Here is a 17,990-nt window from a genome sequence, read left to right as displayed (position 1 = left end):
AAAAACATTTTGGTTTTCTGTTGTTATCTTATTTTTCAAACATGCCATAGCATACAGAAAGTTTATAAAAGAGTTGTTTATATTTCATACTGATTCGATTGTTTCTTGTTCAGGCTTTTTCCATAATTCTTTCATCATAAATAAACTTTTGAACATAACTTTTGAAAATAAAACCTAAAAAAAAAAGGTAATATTCCTGGAAAGAAAAATTGCATGGTTATTTTTTAGTTTTTTAATTTATGATTATCATTTTTATAACTATTACTATTGTAATTAATTAAATTTTTCAAAATTTAATTACCTTAAATAGCAATACTATATAATAACTAATTTGATGTTTTTATACCTATTACTAATGTAATTAAATAAATCTATTTCTTATGTGTTACATTTTTATATTCATAATGTCACAGGTTTGGAATAAATTTATTTATAAAAGAATCAGAACTTGAAACATGACTTCTTATAAAATTTTTTCGATCGTACGTTTATTGAGGCTAATTTATCATTATTATTATTTTTTTTATTGCATGTAACCAATATGTAAACACCTTGATTTTTTGACAAAAAATTCTATGAAAGTTGCAAGGAGCAGGTCTAACAAATCTTCTCCTTAAAGTGGAACAAATCCTCTTTAAAAAACAAATTAATTTTATTATATCATCAGTCGGACATTTTTAAGAAATACCTACCTTTCCCTCTTTTCTTTTTTTTTTTTTTGTCAGAAAACAAAGTTGATTTTTTAACATAACTATTTCCATAGCATCATTCACCATATTAAAAATGAAACGTTTAATACTTGTAGTAATCTGCTTTTTTCAAAGCCGTTTGCCATAAATATTGCACATGAATTTCAATTGTGTGTCGTGACCTAAAGATCAAAAAATTGAACATTAGACCTATTTAAAAGTTTGCAAATAACGTTAGTGACTTGAGCTATGGAACCTTGTTTTAAAACAATCAAAAATAGTACAAAATTGTTATCAACACGCCATCATTTTAACGTCATTAATTAAAGTAAAAAAAATTGAACACTCATTAAAACTTGCTCTGCTATATTGTAACACTTTATGACGTATTAACATGCAAAAAAACTATTTAAAATTCAATATAAAAAAGTTTCAAAATTCTACGATCAGATTTTATTTTATTCTGTTTTTAATATGTAAATTTAGCGCTATCGACAGTTGGACATGTTTGCATGCAGCTAAATTTCAAGGTTTTTTTAAGACTCGCGTGAACTTTGTTTATAATGTAAAATATCTCCAAGTTTACATTTTTTTCAGAAGATTTCTAGCTATGAAATTTATTAAGAAAATGTTAGGAGGGCAGCTATTGATAAATTATATAAATTTTTAATGTTTAGATTGCTTTCGTTTTCTTTTTCTGGAGCATGCGCATAATACCTAGCGCCGTTTCGCTTTAAGTAAAAGACCCAGCCTTCAATGTGTTATATAGAGATTCTATTAATTAAATAAAAAAACATTCAGATATATTTTAGGAAACCGCAGATCAAATTCATACAGCGGGTTAGGATTTCAAAGCCTAATGATTTCAATGACCTTATCAAAAAAAAAAAAAAAGACCAAAAAACAAATTGCAAAACTTGTAAAGAAAACAAACAACAAATATTATTTTAAACTGTATGTAGTGTATTACATTTTTTTCAATAATCGCTCTTGTGCGAGCCTGTTTGAAATGGTAGTTTAAGAGGTAAGCACTTAATACAAAGTTTGACTTATCGTGGCAAAGTTACAAGACTGATTAAATATACGTTCGCTAAAAAAGGGAGGAACGGGGGAGGGGAAACGGAGTCTAAAAAGAACTATGAAAGAGAATTTATTTATGGGAACAAACCTTTGATCATTTTAAAAATAAAATAAAAAAAGTTTCTGTGTTTAAATGTACTGTTAATGAACAAAGATACGGTTTCAACCGCACCTATCTTTTCAACCACACCCATCTTTTCGATTGACTTTTATATTACGATGTAGTTTTAAGCAATAATTTATGAACGTATAAAAATTATGAACGTATCATTTTAACATGCACGTTTTCTTTTCTTGTGTAATTTTTTATCCGCAGAAAATGTAATTGATCATGTTAATTTTTAAATTTAAAATTTTTTTTCGATTGATTTTGAATAGAACAAAAAACATTTCCAACAAAATTTTCACTTATTATCAGAAAATTTCACTTATTATCGGATAAACTAAGCTCCAGTTTTTTTTTATGCTTGAATTGCATTATGAAAGTCTATTAGACATAAAAAAAACAATGAAAAGCAACTCATGGGAGGATAAAGGTTTTTAAAAGTGGTGTATTTTTAAGCAAACGCAATACTTGAAAATTCTTCTGCTTAAACTAATTTTACACTCAATACCGTTTTCAAGAATGTTAACGAATGAAGTAAGTGAATGAAGTAAGTGAATGAAGTATGTGAATGAAGTAAGTGAGTCTTTCAAGATTTGTTAACAGAGTAATCAACGAAAGAAACTTGTTGTTTATTTATAATCATGGTGCTTGTCTTCTTACAAATGTTAAATGTATGTATAAAAGTTGACTAGGGGACAAAATAAACTTAGAAAAAGAGATGATGACAAATGTATCTCTCTTTTTTTAGTTTTCGTTTGTTAAAAGAAAATTAGAGTTGATTTTTTTTAATGTTGCTTCAAATAGAGGCAAATCCTGCATATTTTTAATTTTAGATTGTTGAGTTGGAATTAGTGTCAGCTTTTTACTCACTTTTACCAGTTATCGCAATTAAAATACTGGCTGGAAAACCAGTCCCTCCACTTGTCTCCACAAATAAAATAGCTCCTATGATAAAGTCACATGATGACCTGCGGCTGACGGTTTAAATTCTGGAAGCAAAACATAAGCTATTGCTTATATTTGGCAAATTTACTTTCGAGAGACGCACTGTTTTTTTAAAACTGCTTGTAACAAATTTCCAAGTTATTAAGGAAAGTTATATTGTTTTTCCGGAGAAATATTCTACTTCCTTCTTACAAAAGATGTTTTCAGTTGCTCGTAATGGTATTTTCTCCACTCATAGGGGTGTTTCATGAAGCATTCTAGCTTCTTCGACTTAAAAAAATAATTTTTTTACCAAACTTAAAATAAGAAACAACTCTTTAACATCCATTTAAACGAACTCTGGCTGTGTAAACGAAATCTTATAAACTTGCATTTGGAATGAAGGGTGTTTGAATTGAGTGTATATTAAATGAGATGTGGTGGCAGCTTAACTCAATCTGTAAAGGTTGACAGCTAAAAGAAGCCTTAAAAAACAAACAACAAATATTTTTTACAATATAGAGCCTTTCAAACTGTTTAATTTTTTAAAAATTTTTTCAAAAAAATGTTATAATTGATTTAAATTCATAATAACATAATGTAAAGTAATAAATAGCATAACAATTCTTAGTTAAAATTCGTAGAGAATTTTTTATATCTATGTTTATTTATTTAAAGGAAGAAAAGACAAAAAAAAATTTTAACACTGTTACAAAAACATAAAAATTATTTAAAAAATATTTTTTTTGCACAGTTTTCCTCTCGAGCGTCCTTGAAAGTTAAAAAATTTAATTTTTGATTTTGGAAAAACACAGAACAAACAGCCTATAATAAAAGCAGTTTACCATGTTGATTTCTTGTCTGACCAATATATCTTCAAATTAAAAAAAAAAATTGCAGGAGAGGAAAAGCACTATCGCGCCAACTTACAGTATAAAGTGGAACATAAAAGTTTCTTCAAACATGGAGTCTTCAAGAGATATGTACGTTTATTTTTTTTTGTTTCCGTCATTTTTGAAAAATAACTTTTTTTCTTAATAAACCATTTTTTTTTTGCGATTACGCTTTAAGAGAAAGAAGTTTGTTTTTCTCTGTTGTTTGTTTCCTCGTTTTACAGACGTCGAATAAAAGTAGAATCTGTGAAAAAAGGCATTAAAATTTAACTCTTCTCTTCATTGAAAGTCTTAAATCTTCTTTTTTAAACATTATTTTTTGCTTATTCGAAACCTTGCAACGAATTAATGAGGAACAGGGGAGAGAAAAGCACACCCGCTCATCTCACTTTTTTGCCTGTAGGAAAGCAATAAAATTGCTGACTGCTCCAGTAAAAACGTTTTTTATTTAACAGAACAATTTATAGAACGGCATAAAAACAAAGATTTTGCATTCGTGCTTTAATATAATCATGGAAAAAATATTTTTTTTTAATGTTTGATATTTTTTCGTCAGTAATTTAATAAAATATGAAATATTTTAGTTTAGAAAAGTTTAAAATAATAACGTACTATTTTTTGTCAAGATGATTGACACGTTATTAGAGTGTACAATATTCATTCATTAGAACAGGAAGTATTCAATCAAATTGTAAAAAAAAAAATTTTTTTGACTTATTTTGAGTTCAATTTTTGCAGAACTGTTTAATAACAAAAACCCACTTAAAGAAAAAATGAATGAGTTTTAACACATGGAGAGAGTTTGCATATTTGACAAAATATATCATTTACTTATACACTTAAAATCAAAAAAAAAAAGGAGTATTTATAGCTGTAATGCCAACTTTGATTTCAGTGACTAAGTGCCGAAATAGCTTTGTCGGTTTTACCACATTATTTTAAATGCATTCCTAGTAAATGCGAGTTATAAGGAAAAGAATCGTTAAGCGCCTTTATGAAAACCATTATAACAGAGTTTCCGAATCATATGAAGAAAATCTAGTGGTTGCTTTTGTTTTTAAAGTCTTTTTAGTTCAAAGAGCATTTAAGCTTTTTTGATATAAAGAAAATAATGTTGAATAACTGAAAACGTATCTACTGCTATTAAGTTTTCCCGACTTTTTTTAAAAAAGATGTGTTTAAAAAAATCTTCATCAAGGTGATGATGACCAGCATAAAAAAAAGTTTACAAAGAAAACGTAATTGCGATAAACATGAAATAAAATGTTTCAAATGTATGTTTATCAAAACTAAATTAAGGATATGTTAAACTTGCTGTTATTTTTTTAAAAAATAATTTTGTTTAGGCCAGCAACGATTCAAAGTCTATCTATTTTCTCTCCCTTTCAAAATAAGCTTTAGTACGAGCAAGTTGTTTAAACACTTCAAAGGCCTGTAATCTACGATATACTTTCGTTTCTTTCCTTTTTTTTAAATTTATCAATTAACAAAAGATAACTTTTAGAACTTAAACAAGAGCACTATTATTATTGCTATTTTCGCAACATAGTAAGACCATTATTGAATATCTTAAAGTACTACGTAGAGTCGGGGAAACTTATATTTATTATCATATTAGGAGCTCTATACTTCAGTAAAACGAGAGCTAAAAAGCATGACACTTAATAAACTTGAATACAATAGTTAAAGAGAAAAATCGGAATGAATGAAATTGCTCGGGGAAGAAAGAAAAAAAGAGATTTGTATATTGATATTTTATTAAAGTTGGAAAATATTTAAAATGTCCTATGGTTATTCGCATGATAATCAAAATTTGTCCCACCAAACCAGTGCTTCCGAACAAAAGCTATCTCATCAGCCAATTGAATCGCAACAAACGTCCCTTCCTACGTTTAATCGGCACCGTCCAGCGTATTACAACTTCAAAAACTCTCAAACATCACCACCATCACAAGCAACTACTCCGATTCGAACATCTCTAAGTCGTAATCCAATCGGAGAAACGATTGTGGATGGCAATCCATCAGCTGGTTGTTCTTGTTTATCATGCAGGTTTTTTTTATTTTTTGTCTTTCATGCAGGTTTTTTCATATACATTTTTCAGAAATTTTAATAGTTTCTGTCAAAATGCTTACATCAGAGGTTTTAATAACATCTGTCAAATTGCTTACAATTTGAATAAATTTATCATCATTTTAAAATTAAACTAACAAATAAACTCACTAATAATCTTAAAAGAGAAAATGCCATTATGAAATTTGCCATTATGAACTCAATAAGTAGTTAGTTCAACGTGGTTTAAATATTATTATTATTATTTTTTTTTTTTGCTTGGAGTTATTAAAAGAAATTTCAAAATCTTATTTACAGGGGATCAAAGGTTATTTTACATTTTTATCGTTTCTTGTTCACTTAAAATAAGTTTTTAAAATAAAAAAAACATTGTTTCATTTAAAAACATATCTCTGGTATGAACTTTTCTGGTTCAAACAAAACATATCTCTGGTATGAACTTTTCTGGTTCAAACAAAACATATCTCTGGTATGAACTTTTCTGCTTCAAACAAAACATATCTCTGGTATGAACTTTTCTGGTTCAAATAAAACATATCTCTGGTATGAACTTTTCTGGTTCAAACAAATATTAGAGTAAAAGTCCAGAGTAAGAGAAATATAAAGGAGGTTTGAGCTTAATTTAGAAGAAAAGAAGAAGAAGAAGAAAAAGAAGAAAAAAAAAAGAAGAAGAAGAAAAAGAAGAAGAAGAAAAAGAAGAAGAAGAAAAAGAAGAAGAAGAAAAAGAAGAAGAAGAAAAAGAAGAAGAAGAAAAAGAAGAAGAAGAAAAAGAAGAAGAAGAAAAAGAAGAAGAAAAAAAGAAGAAGAAAAAGAAGAAGAAGAAAAAGAAGAAGAAGAAAAAAGAAGAAGAAGAAAAAGAAGAAGAAGAACGGGTGGATAGATTTCAAGTCAGGTTGTAACTAAAGATTGCGATTAAGAATAGAAAAGGGGTGGAAGCTTGAACATCTGCGATAGATTAAATGTGTTTACGCACGGTAGTTATAACACCTGTAGAATATACAATAAATAAAATATTTTCCATTCGTTTTGCTAAAAACCTCGAAGGAAAACACAAAATTATGCATTTAGGATTTTGAAGCAATATCTAGAGAGAGCACACACTATTTGAGGGAGGGTACTTCCAATAACTTTTAGAAATGTAAATGTATTTTTTAAAATTATTGGTCAACTAATACTTTTTGTTATAAAAATTATATGTCGAAAAACATGTTAATCATTTTACCTCTGACGAACCAGAGTTTAAAAACCACTTAGCCAGCATAGTGGGTTTGAAAAAATTGAAAATCATGTTTTTTCAATCAGTTTAACAATGGCGAACTAAACAATAAAACGAAACAAACAAATATGTTAAACAAACGATTTCGTTTTAGTTGAAAAAATGCCTTTCAGTAACTTAGATACGACTAATGTAGTAACACATATTAGAACATACAGGAAAACTTACTTACACACTTGAACACATGTGTAATTTTTTCAACCGATAAAAATTACGCATCTTCATTACATCTCACTTCATTTTTTTTCAATTTGTAAAAATAAAAATGTGATGTGATCAGTGACGGCAACATATTAATAAAAGTTCTCTCCATGTTCCTTAATCCTTTCAACTAACAAAATTTGAAAAACAAACTTGTGCTATGTACACACTTTTTTTTATTGCAAAAAGAAAGTATGTATGGCTGTTTGTTTTGCAGATCAGTTTTTGTGTTTGGTGTGTTTCAGTAACATGTCTTGTTTAATGATATTCAAATTTGGTTCATGTAGGCTCGAAAAATAAACTCTTATTACAAATAAAAACAGTGTGTTAAATATAACATATGTAAAATTTAAACTCATTGTTGATCTTTCTTTTTCTAAATATTCCAAATCTTTAACTCAAAAGTTTGATTTGATCGTTTACAAAAAAATAATAGCAAGAAACTTTCTCAGCCCTTCTTTTTCTTTCTTTTTCTTCTTCTTTTTCTGTTTTCGCAGATGTTTCTTAAATCAGGTGTGATTGTCGACCAAAGATTTTATTAAAAGTTAACATATTACTCTCGAAGTGTAAAAACATAGGAACCTAGAAATAACCTATGTAAGATATTTAATACTCGGAGAGTAGGTTATCGAGCTGAGAAACAACTGTTCAGAAGATCTAGGGGGACTTTCTGCAAGTTTTTAGCAAACAAAAAACTTTTTTTTATCAGTTTTCATTAAAGAAAGTAACTCAAGAAATATAACATAAGACACTATTAGTTTCTTGGACAGCATCTGTAGGAGGATGGACAGCAGGGATCGAACCAGGGACAGCATTTGTGGAAGTATGCACAGCATTTGAAAAAGCGTGTAAAATGGATAAAAAAACTTCATAAACTTAAGGCCACATCAATTTACTGATATAGTATAAGTATTCTATAATTTTCCTGTTTTGCACATATGAAGCATGCATCAGCATCTAGAGAGTAAAATATATTTGTCGACGCAAAAGAATAAACTTGTAGTGGGCAAATATCAAAAGTATTGCCAACAAAACCAGGCTCGAAATTAACCACACAATAAAAAGGCTTAAAAAGGCTTAAAAAGGTTAAAACAACTGTTACTTATCTCAGACTGGCCCTGAAGAAAATATCAAAAACTCCTTTTTCTTTTTATAATTTTTAACTTCGTATACCTTACGACATAATATGAAATATGATTTTTCTTTTGCGATTAGTTAATGATTTAAAAAATCTAAGAGCATTATCTCTAGAATAAATTGTAATAAGTTATAATAAATTATAACAAACTAGAAAAAATTAGAATAAGTTAGAATAAATTAGAGAGTGCTACCATAGTTAAATGTGATTACAATGGATGGGATATTTACATCGATAAATCTAAAAAACGACTGTTGTATCAAAAAATTGCAATCATATTCTGTTATTGCACTTACAAAGAAATACTAATATTTCATGGAACATATTATAATGTTGCTCTAATTACTTCAAAAGCACAACACAGATTTAAATTTTCTGTAGATTTTAGGACCAATCTTTCTTAAAAAACTGAATGAGGATTTTTCATTGATAAAAATAGTTCCGTTTTGAATTTGCTGTAGATTATCGGTGATATTTGTTTTATTAATCTGGTTAGTTAGAATAGCCGTAGTAATACTCATTGCGTGGAGTTACAAATAATTATAAATAATTGTAACTAAATATTGATTACAAAAAAACAAAATTTAATTTTCATGTTTTTTTTGAGGGATAGAAAATTCGCAAAATGTGTTTAATAAAATTCAATAAATTGATATATATATATATATATATATATATATATATATATATATATATATATATATATATATATATATATATATATATATATATATATATATATATATATATATACCTGTCAGCGTTTTTCCTGTTCTTTTTTCTTTCAAAATTTTATAGAAAAGATTAAACTATTTCACGGAAATGAAAGATTAGTTTCAGGCGCACTTTTTTTTATAAAAACCCTTTTTTTTTATAAAGAAGCAATTATGAATGCTTAAGGATGTGAAGCTTTTATGAAGGAGCTTGGCTGACGTTTTTTTTTAAGTTAAAAATATTTAAAATGTGATTTAAAATCTTCATAAAAGTTGGCTCGAGTTAAATAAATTAATTTAAACCTTATCTCTGATAAATTTCTTCCATGAAATAAAAAAATCTATATCCAATTCAACATAATTTAAACATAAAGGCGTTAGAAACAGCAAAATCAGCTGCTTTTAAAATGAATGGGCGTCGCTTCCGGTTAACTGTTATGATCCATTCGATTTAAAAATACATTTGAAGGTTTTATCGCATTTAAAAATACAGTTAAAATAGTTTTTACGCATTTAAAACAATGTAAACGCTTTAAAGTAAAGTATATAAAGTAAAAAAATATTTAGAAACTGTGTAACTAAGACAAAAAGTTTAGATAAATTATAAACAACTAAAATGATAGCAGGTTATAAACGTAACGAAAGATATGGGTGTGATTTAAATTGATCAATCAGCTTGATTATAAAGTCCATTAAACTTTTATAATTATAATGATATTTATGATGTTGATAATGGTATTGATGATCAGGATAATCATTACCATTCTTCCTCTTCTTCTACTTCTTCTTCTTCTTCTTCTTCTCCTCTTATTTTGTTATCATTATTATTTGAAGCGTTGCAACTTAGAGACTTTAGAAGAGAAAACATCTTTAAATGGCGTCGTTAGATAAAAAAGGTCTGGGCGCCAAAATTGGCTGAGCCGTTAAATAGGGTAAAAAGAAAAGATAGGCGCTGACTGGTATTTAAATCTGGATAATAATAAGATTTTTATTAAACAAAGAAGACTGCACACATATTAAAACTTGATATCTTGTATATCATTTACAAAGTGCAGATAGAATTTATTCAATCACTTAAGTATGGCGGAAACGAGTCTTCAGTTAGCAAGGAGACGTTCTCTAATTAAAAAGTAAGGACGTCACATTTCCTTCTTTGTTGTTTTCATTTATAAGAAGCGCAAAAAATATTTATGAATTTCACTTATAAGAAGTAAAAGATATACATCCAATTGAAAGATATTTATTTTAAAAAAATATATGAATTGTAAAAATACAAAGAGAACAAAGGAAAAACAGCTGTTAGTTTTTATGCGTTGATAACCAAAGATATCAAATAAAAACAAAAGTAATGATGGCAGTAATGCAAAAATACCAAAGGTGAGTGCCTTTTTAGGCCTTTTGCAATAGAGAGAAAAATTTTGAAAGTTTAGTGCAATTTTTTTAAAAATCATTTTCAGATTAATGATAATAATTGTTTTTATGCATTAATCGTCCTCATCCAGAATGCATCCTAAAACTTAGTGTTTTTTCGAGTTTTTTTTAAGTGATGCTTTTCATTGCTGAGTAAATTGGTTGTGGAAACCAGGACTAAAAATTACTCAAGCTGAAAAGTTGTGGCAACGTTAATGTTTACTGGCTTTAAATATCAACAAATCAAAAATACATTTTTTAATTATGAAATTGTTTCAAAAAGATTTTTTTCCAAAATATGCATAACAATTTATTTTAAGATTTTAGAACCTTTATTAAAAAATCATTCGCTAACTTAATGTTACTCTTTTAGTTCATAAATTCAAAAGATCGTTAGATTAGTTTTATTAAAAACCTGACTTGTGCATAAAGAGTAAGCGAGTAGGTAAATTACGCATCTCCACTTTGAAAACAAAAGGATTTCTTTGAACATCCAATTTTACAGTGAGGATCAAAGACCTTGGCATAGGATAGATTTTATCGGATCCCTAGACTTTATCGGATATAAAAGTAAAAGTAATCTTATATCTCAGACTTCCTATGTAAAGCTTTTGCATTCATTTTTTTCATTTTGCTAATTCCTATTTCCTATTTGCATTCATTAGAAATTATAAAGTTCTTTTCCTAAATACTCGCCAAGATTTTTAGAAGACATCCAATTAAATGTTGCACTCTTCCTGCTACTTTAAATACTCGCCAAGATTTTTAGAAGACATCCAATTAAATGTTGCACTCTTCCTGCTACTTTAAAATATTCGAATTATCACGGAGCCCAAAGTATATGATTAAATAAAGATAAAAATAAGAAATTCACTAAGGAGCGAAAGGTGGTACTTAGAGAGTTAAAATAATTTAGGGCTAAACTAATGTAAGAGTATTGTTGCTTATGTATAGTTGTTGGCAAATAACACATATTATAAAAATATAAATTGAAATTTATCACCTAACTTCTTTAAAAAAAACAAAAAAAACTACAAATGAATTTATGGATGACAACCTTAATAGTTATCTTCCGAGTATTTTATTCTAAATTTCAAATTTTATATATTTCCCTGAAAAACGGTTGTTACGAATTTTAATCGCAGGATAACTTACAAACGGATATTCTGTTATAAAATGTTAAGCTGAGGAAGCAAAGATAATTTTTTGAAAACATTTGTTGCAAATTTCTTGTTTAATTTGGAATAGAAGACTTTCAATTTATGAAAGGACGATCTTTATTTTTTAACATTTTCTTTGTTTTCCACATTTTTAAGTTTTAGTTATGCAGCAAAGGTAAGTTTTTTTTGTGGAACATCACTCATATTACTTATATATCCCCTTTAAAAAAAAATTAAATCATATATTTAAATAAATTAACATAAATTTTTTTTCTTTTTTTTTATAATCAAGTTTCAAATTCATTTAATATTATTTATTCATGTCAAACTTTTAAACTTCACTTTAAGTCTCCGATAATAATAATTGGCAAGGGGAAAGTAGCTGCCTTCTACAAGGTTCATCTGTTTCAACACAAATGGTCTTGAAACTCTCTAAAGAACAAACTGTTTCTTTTCATTATCAATAAAATTTCACTTTTTTATCAAGTTTTCTTGAAAATATTGCTAGCATATGATGTGTTTGAGATGAAGATCAATTTTAAAACAATTTCTCCGTCTTTGAATTATTTTTTATTCAGCAACTAAGCTACTCTTTGTCAGAAATTTTCACGGATTCCGTGGATACATCTGCTAAATTTAAATCAGCTAAGTTTCGCGATTCGCTTAATTCGCAAAATTATCTAACATGAAAGTATTAACGAGATTGCTTTGATTATCAAACTAAAAAGTTGAGGAAGATTTTATTCTGTCAATTCAGTTGTAGTATTTTTTTCCATTTTCGTTAAAAGCTTTTAAATCTATGTAGAATGAGATTTAGTTTTAAAAAATCGTTTTCCTTGTAGGAAATTAATTCAACGATTTATTTTGATTTTTTTTAGTTTAAATATAAAACTAATAGCCAAGAACATTAAATCGTAGAAATAATGGCGGATGTTCATTTATGTTTTCGTTGTATTATTATTTATAATTAAAGTTTATTTTCAAAAAAAATAAAATGAATCAATTAACAAAATTAAAATAGACGTGACGTGTCAGTGAAACAACAAAAAAGTGCACGGAAAAATTTCTCATTAGCTAAACAAACACAAAATAAAAAAACATCAAAAGAAATGCAAACGTCTTAATTACGTGGCTGGATATTGTATTTATAAAACGAACATTTACTTAAAATTTGTATTTGCATTTATTCCAATAGGCATTATAAGCGTGCAATGTTGTTATTCCGAAATAAAAGAAGCTTCCCTTTAAACTATTCAATCGTTCATTAAAAATTCTTTACCAATTTTTTTAGTTCAAGCTATGCCATTATTCTTAAATTATCCTGGGTAAGAAGGTTTGGTGTAAAAAAAAAAAGATATTTTTCTTGAGCAACGATTAGATAAAACGTTACTCATGAACTGGTGCTTTTAAAAAGTGATTGAATAATGAAAAATTCTCGAAAAACAGGGTTTTATTGGCCGTATCGGAAGAAAGACGACGATAGGTATTTTTGATTTAATTTAAAAAATCTCTCTTAAAAGCATTGAGCATAATATTTCCGGTTTCTGTAAATCTAAGGAAAAAACGTTTTCGAAAGAAACGGCAAAAGATAAATAAAAATAAAAAAAGAAATCGATAACTGCTATTTGTTATTACGATTTATGTTAATCAAAAAACATTGAATAATTTAAAATTATGCAAAATGTCCATAATTTTTTAAAATTTAAGGTAAGCTGGTTTTTTTAATCGCTTCTATTTTCGCCTTTATTCTTATTTATTCTCACTTTATTTACAAAAAAATAGTAAAAAAAAAAATAACTTTTTCACAATTTTCTGTTAATAATTCGAATTCGAACTGTAGAATGTTTCACAAAAATACTTTAATATGCACTATAAAATGATTACCATAACATGATCACTGTAAAATGATCACCATAATGATCACTATAAAATGATCATTATAACATCATAACTTTAACATGACCAGAATAACCTGACCAGAATAACATGATCATATAACATGATCAATGTAACATGATCAGAAATAATATAATATTGATAAAATGTTACAAAGAAAAATAATACGTCTGGAACGCATGAGGTATTCTTCAAATAGACGTCATTACTGAAGAAAATGAAAGCATTATGTATTTGCTTTAATGTTAAGAAAATATTTAAAGGCAAAATTAATATTTAATCATGTTCAATTAACTTCTGTACACACAGTTGTTGTTTTTTCAGTTACGGTAACAATCGACCTCCTCAGTACCAATCTCCGGTTTTACCGCCAAGTTTGCCACATTCATCATGGCAGCAACAAAGTTCTTTTCCCTCACCGCAAGGACAAAGCGGGAGTCAATATTATCACCAACCACAATCTTATGCACAGATGTCATCCATTGCAGAAAGAAATAGCGCTAATGACGTTTTATTTTCAAACAGATACTCAGCGAATGTTGAAGAAAGACATGAACCAATTCCCTTAGGTACATGTTACTTTTTATAATTTTTTAAAAATGTAATAAATAAAAGAAAATAAAAAAATGTTTCTCGAAGTTGTATCTAACAATCTAAACGATTTTTCAAATAGACCCTCGTGAATGGACATCAAACGACGTCATAAGGTGGATACAATGGGGCTGCGCAGCTTTTAAATTACGTAATCTGTGCATAGATCGCTTTCAAATGAACGGGAAAGCGTTATGCTTGATGGACCTTAGTATGTTTTTGTATCGTGTACCAGATGGTGGCGAAAGGTTGTACCACGACTTTCAGAGTCGGCTCCAAAAGGCATTGTGCCAAGATAAGTTCAGGTGATATAAGTTGTCATAGGCCGTTCTGAGTTTCAAAAATACCAGATTCGTTTTTGTAGGACCGATGACCTGTGGTTTTTATTAGTGGTTACATTTTTGATAGAATGCATACATTTTGAAACATTGAAGCAAAGTTTGCAACAAAACTCTGCAACATTGGCTGTAGGGTGGTTAAAACTGGAAAGAAACATTTTGTTTACATGTTTTTTACACGTTATTTACATGTAAATAGCGTGTTATTTATTTGGTATTTTAAAAAACTTAAAAAATATTGAAATTTTTGAACACAAAATTTTATTTATGGATTTATGATGTAATTTATTTCTTACCAACCAAGAGATTATTTAATAGATTTTGCAATTTTTGTTTGATCATTCAAAGCCTCGTCATGGCTTCTTTATCAGGAAAGTAAAATAGTTATTTAGATTTCAATTTTACTACCAGCAATTTTCTTTTATAATCGAAAACACTGCAAAGGTCAAAATATTTAATGTTAGTTTTATGTTTCTGTTACAAAAAAAGAGAGAGAGAAATGTTTTGACCATTTTTTTGTTTATATTTTTATAAAGTTGAGACATCGAGGAATTGAAATATTCGTGTCTGCAAAACATTTTTATTAAGTAAAAAGTTTACGGGCGGTGTTCATCAGTTGCTTTTGGTTAAATGAGATAAGCTTCTTTCGTTGTCTTACTAATAAACGAGACAACTTTATTTTCTTGTCTAAATTATATTGCTGTTAATAACTTTTTTTTAAATTCAAACAAATTATTTAATAAAATCAGTTTGAACCCTTCCAGTACTATTAAATAATTTATTATCACAGAGTTTTTTTAAGGTTGAAAATATTTGAGTTTATTTACGAACAACTTGTAATATACATGTATACGAATATATATATTATATATAATTTTTCATGCTGATATTTAAAAAAAAAACACGTTTTTGTGTGAGTTGAAAACTTCAGATAAGAATACAGATAAAGTTAGTTAAAATTTGCTAAATTTCAATTTTTAACATGTTTTGCTGTTTAAAACTATGCGACCTACAATTATCTTACATAAGATCTTGTATTTAAAGTTGTATGAAGCAAAAAGTCTTCAGTCTCTTTTTTAAAAAGTAATTTTAAACCAATCTAATTCATTCCTAAATTTCTAAAACCTCATTTTTTAACTAAGACAAACTAACTTTTTAAATTTCAGACAACTCCCATACTTAAAACTATAAAGCAGTATCTGTTCTTTTAATGTCACCGAAAATAAGTAATTATTTAGCATAATACTGGGACAGCGGTATTATTGTCAAGAATTTAAATAAAAGTTTCCATACCAACAAATAAAAAAACCAGTTATCTAAACATTTCCAATTTATATTAAGTAAATAGAAGAAGAAAAAAAAACTCAACAGTAATCAATTACAAATTTTATTGTTCATTATTTGTTTTTACGTTTTGACTGAAAATACTTGATACTTTTACCGATTTTGCGACTTTTTTTGAAAGGCTTAAGATTTTTACTGTGCTTTCTACATTAAATACTCTAAGCTCGTAACATTAAATACTCTTAACATTAAAGCTCGTAAAATTGCATTGCAAAATCGAAGATTGAAGGTCAGCAGTGGTATTGAAGGTCAGCAGTGGTATTGAAGGTCAGCAGTTTTTTTTATTAAATCAATCGGTGTGCAAGTGTAATATCTTTAGTGTTTAATGTGATTTGTTTCAATATGCAAAGGAAATATAAAAGCGAGATTTCCAAAAAGAAATTGATGAAGGCAAGAGAACAGCAGGTAGAAATCCAAAAAATTTTCCTTCAAAGTTTTTAATCTCAGGTTAAGTGGATAAGCGGTCTTGTTTTATGCATCTAAGTATTTTTCAAATGTATCAAATGAAAGAAAGATACCAGCAGTATCCATTTACAATTCTGTCATTTGTCTTTCAACTGGGTTAAAGACTGCCTGAAGCATGTATAAATACGAACTTAGCATCAAGATTTTTTTAAATTGTATTTGGAACAAAAAAGTGGGTTAACGCGTTAAGTGAAATTCGTAAAGTTAAAAGTGTTACGGTTTATGGATCCGTTTTACGCGTGATAATGATAATTTTTCAAACTCAAATTTTTTAACATCATCAATATCCGTTTAATATTATTGAAATGCAAGTAAAAAGCTTTTAGAGCTTAGATTGTTTTATTTTTGAATATTTTCTTGTAAAAAGTTGAGCTAGAATATTTCGTTGTTGAATTATCTTAATAAAATATTTTAACAAATATTACAAATATAAAATAGTTTTACATTTGTAATATCAATTAGATCGTTTTTAAAAGAAATTGATAGAATCGATAATTTAACAAGATTCATAGAAGAAAGTTAAATCCAGAATATGTTCTTGCCTTGAGAGATCCTGAACTAAAGATACAAATCAGGTGATTTGTATCTTTATGATTACGTCAACAAGTATTCTTATATTAAATACTACCATCCTTTAAATAATGCACTTTTTGAGCAAATGCCCATACAAAATGATTTGAGAAATTTAGGTCGTTCTAGTTCTCAACACCTCACTCCTGTTTTTCATTCTTCCAAAAGCGATATATTAAGATAAAACTAAAAAATGTCTTTCAACTTTTACGAAGAATACAAATTGCAAACTTAACAACGAAAACTTGAATTAGGTTATGATTGTGATAAGTTTTTAAAAGTGGTTCAACCTGAAAGCGGTCTATTGCAAAAGTCAGTAAATGTTGTAGGGTGATATAACAACACTTTGTATGCTAGTTGTTAATATTTAATTAAACACTCTGATGTTCTTAATATTTAATTAAACACTTTAATGTGTTCCTAAAGTTGTAATGTAGACAATTGGCAAAGCATTTCTTAATGTTGAACCCAGCCCATTATTATTATGTCTCAGTGTTTTTAAAGCAAAACGTTCATTTCAATTTTATTCTAACATTCAAATTCTGTTAATTAGAAAAATGCCCATTTTAACTACATTCTGACGTACCATATCCGATCTTTATCTAACGGATTTCCTTACAAACTTAACGAGTTATTTTTTTAAAACAGTCCATTAAACATCACCTTATGTCAATAAATTACTTGTTGTAATTAACGTAAGATTAACAAAGCCAGTGTAATTCTTCTTAAAACCATCACAATCTTCATTAAATAAATATTAGTGGGATTGTCGAAAAGAATTATACTGGTGATAGGATAGGACTCTAATTTCTACTTTTACTACGGCTGCGATTTTTGTAGCTATGGAAACTGGAAAAGTTCATAATTCTTAATTGACTGTTATTACCAGAGATGACGTTTATATGATCGAAAAATAAAAATGTCGCTGCAACGGAAGAGATTTTAAAGCATTTTAATCCATTTTTTCATTTTCTAAATTTATAAAAAGAACCACTATTTGCAAATGGAACTCCATCAAAAAAAAAAAAAAAAAAAAAAGGAACAAAATAAAAGATTTTCTGACGCAGAATTCTTTGAGTATTCCTCAATTTGACTTAACTCACCATAATTTTCATACAATTTA

The 17,990-nt window shown here is 27.6% G+C and overlaps 1 protein-coding gene and 1 long non-coding RNA gene across 8 annotated transcripts; one reads left to right on the top strand and one right to left on the bottom strand.

The window, feature by feature from the left end:
* Positions 1–3,630: 3,630 nt before the first annotated feature.
* On the top strand, positions 3,631–14,807 carry LOC149881824 (uncharacterized). Of its 6 annotated transcripts, none has more exons than XM_090066127.1 (3): positions 3,631–3,782; positions 13,884–14,128; positions 14,233–14,807. In XM_090066127.1, exons 1-3 carry the CDS (start codon positions 3,763–3,765, stop codon positions 14,457–14,459), a joined length of 492 nt encoding a protein of 163 aa, XP_089922253.1. In that variant the 5' UTR covers positions 3,631–3,762; the 3' UTR covers positions 14,460–14,807. The 6 variants fall into 6 exon arrangements, with proteins under 6 accessions (XP_089922253.1, XP_089922249.1, XP_089922251.1 ...); XM_090066123.1 differs by lacking the exon at positions 3,631–3,782 and adding an exon at positions 5,346–5,744; XM_090066125.1 differs by lacking the exon at positions 3,631–3,782 and adding an exon at positions 10,159–10,223.
* LOC149881825 (uncharacterized) lies at positions 5,433–7,692 on the bottom strand. 2 transcript variants are annotated; one of them, XR_016444835.1, is made up of 3 exons: positions 7,214–7,320; positions 6,988–7,082; positions 5,433–6,752 (listed from the first exon to the last, which is right to left on the bottom strand). It is a non-coding gene; the product is annotated as an uncharacterized LOC149881825 (long non-coding RNA). The 2 variants fall into 2 exon arrangements; XR_016444834.1 differs by having other exon boundaries at positions 6,243–6,752; positions 7,210–7,692.
* Positions 14,808–17,990: the final 3,183 nt, after the last annotated feature.

Source organism: Hydra viridissima, unplaced genomic scaffold (assembly GCF_058129835.1).
Source record: "Hydra viridissima isolate aposymbiotic clone 2 unplaced genomic scaffold, HvirCarnegie_v1 scaffold_11, whole genome shotgun sequence".
Taxonomy (NCBI): Eukaryota; Metazoa; Cnidaria; class Hydrozoa; order Anthoathecata; family Hydridae; genus Hydra; species Hydra viridissima.
This window is presented reverse-complemented; position numbering and strand designations above follow the sequence as displayed.

What these genes read in the sequence shown, in the direction of transcription:
- LOC149881824 (XM_090066123.1), top strand. Translation starts at nt 5,473, where the DNA reads ATGTCCTATGGTTATTCGCATGATAATCAAAATTTGTCCCACCAAACC. An exon ending in TGTTCTTGTTTATCATGCAG is followed by an intron (nt 5,745 to 13,883) that starts GTTTTTTTTATT and finishes TTGTTTTTTCAG; the next exon opens with TTACGGTAACAATCGACCTC. An exon ending in ACATGAACCAATTCCCTTAG is followed by an intron (nt 14,129 to 14,232) that starts GTACATGTTACT and finishes TTTTTCAAATAG; the next exon opens with ACCCTCGTGAATGGACATCA.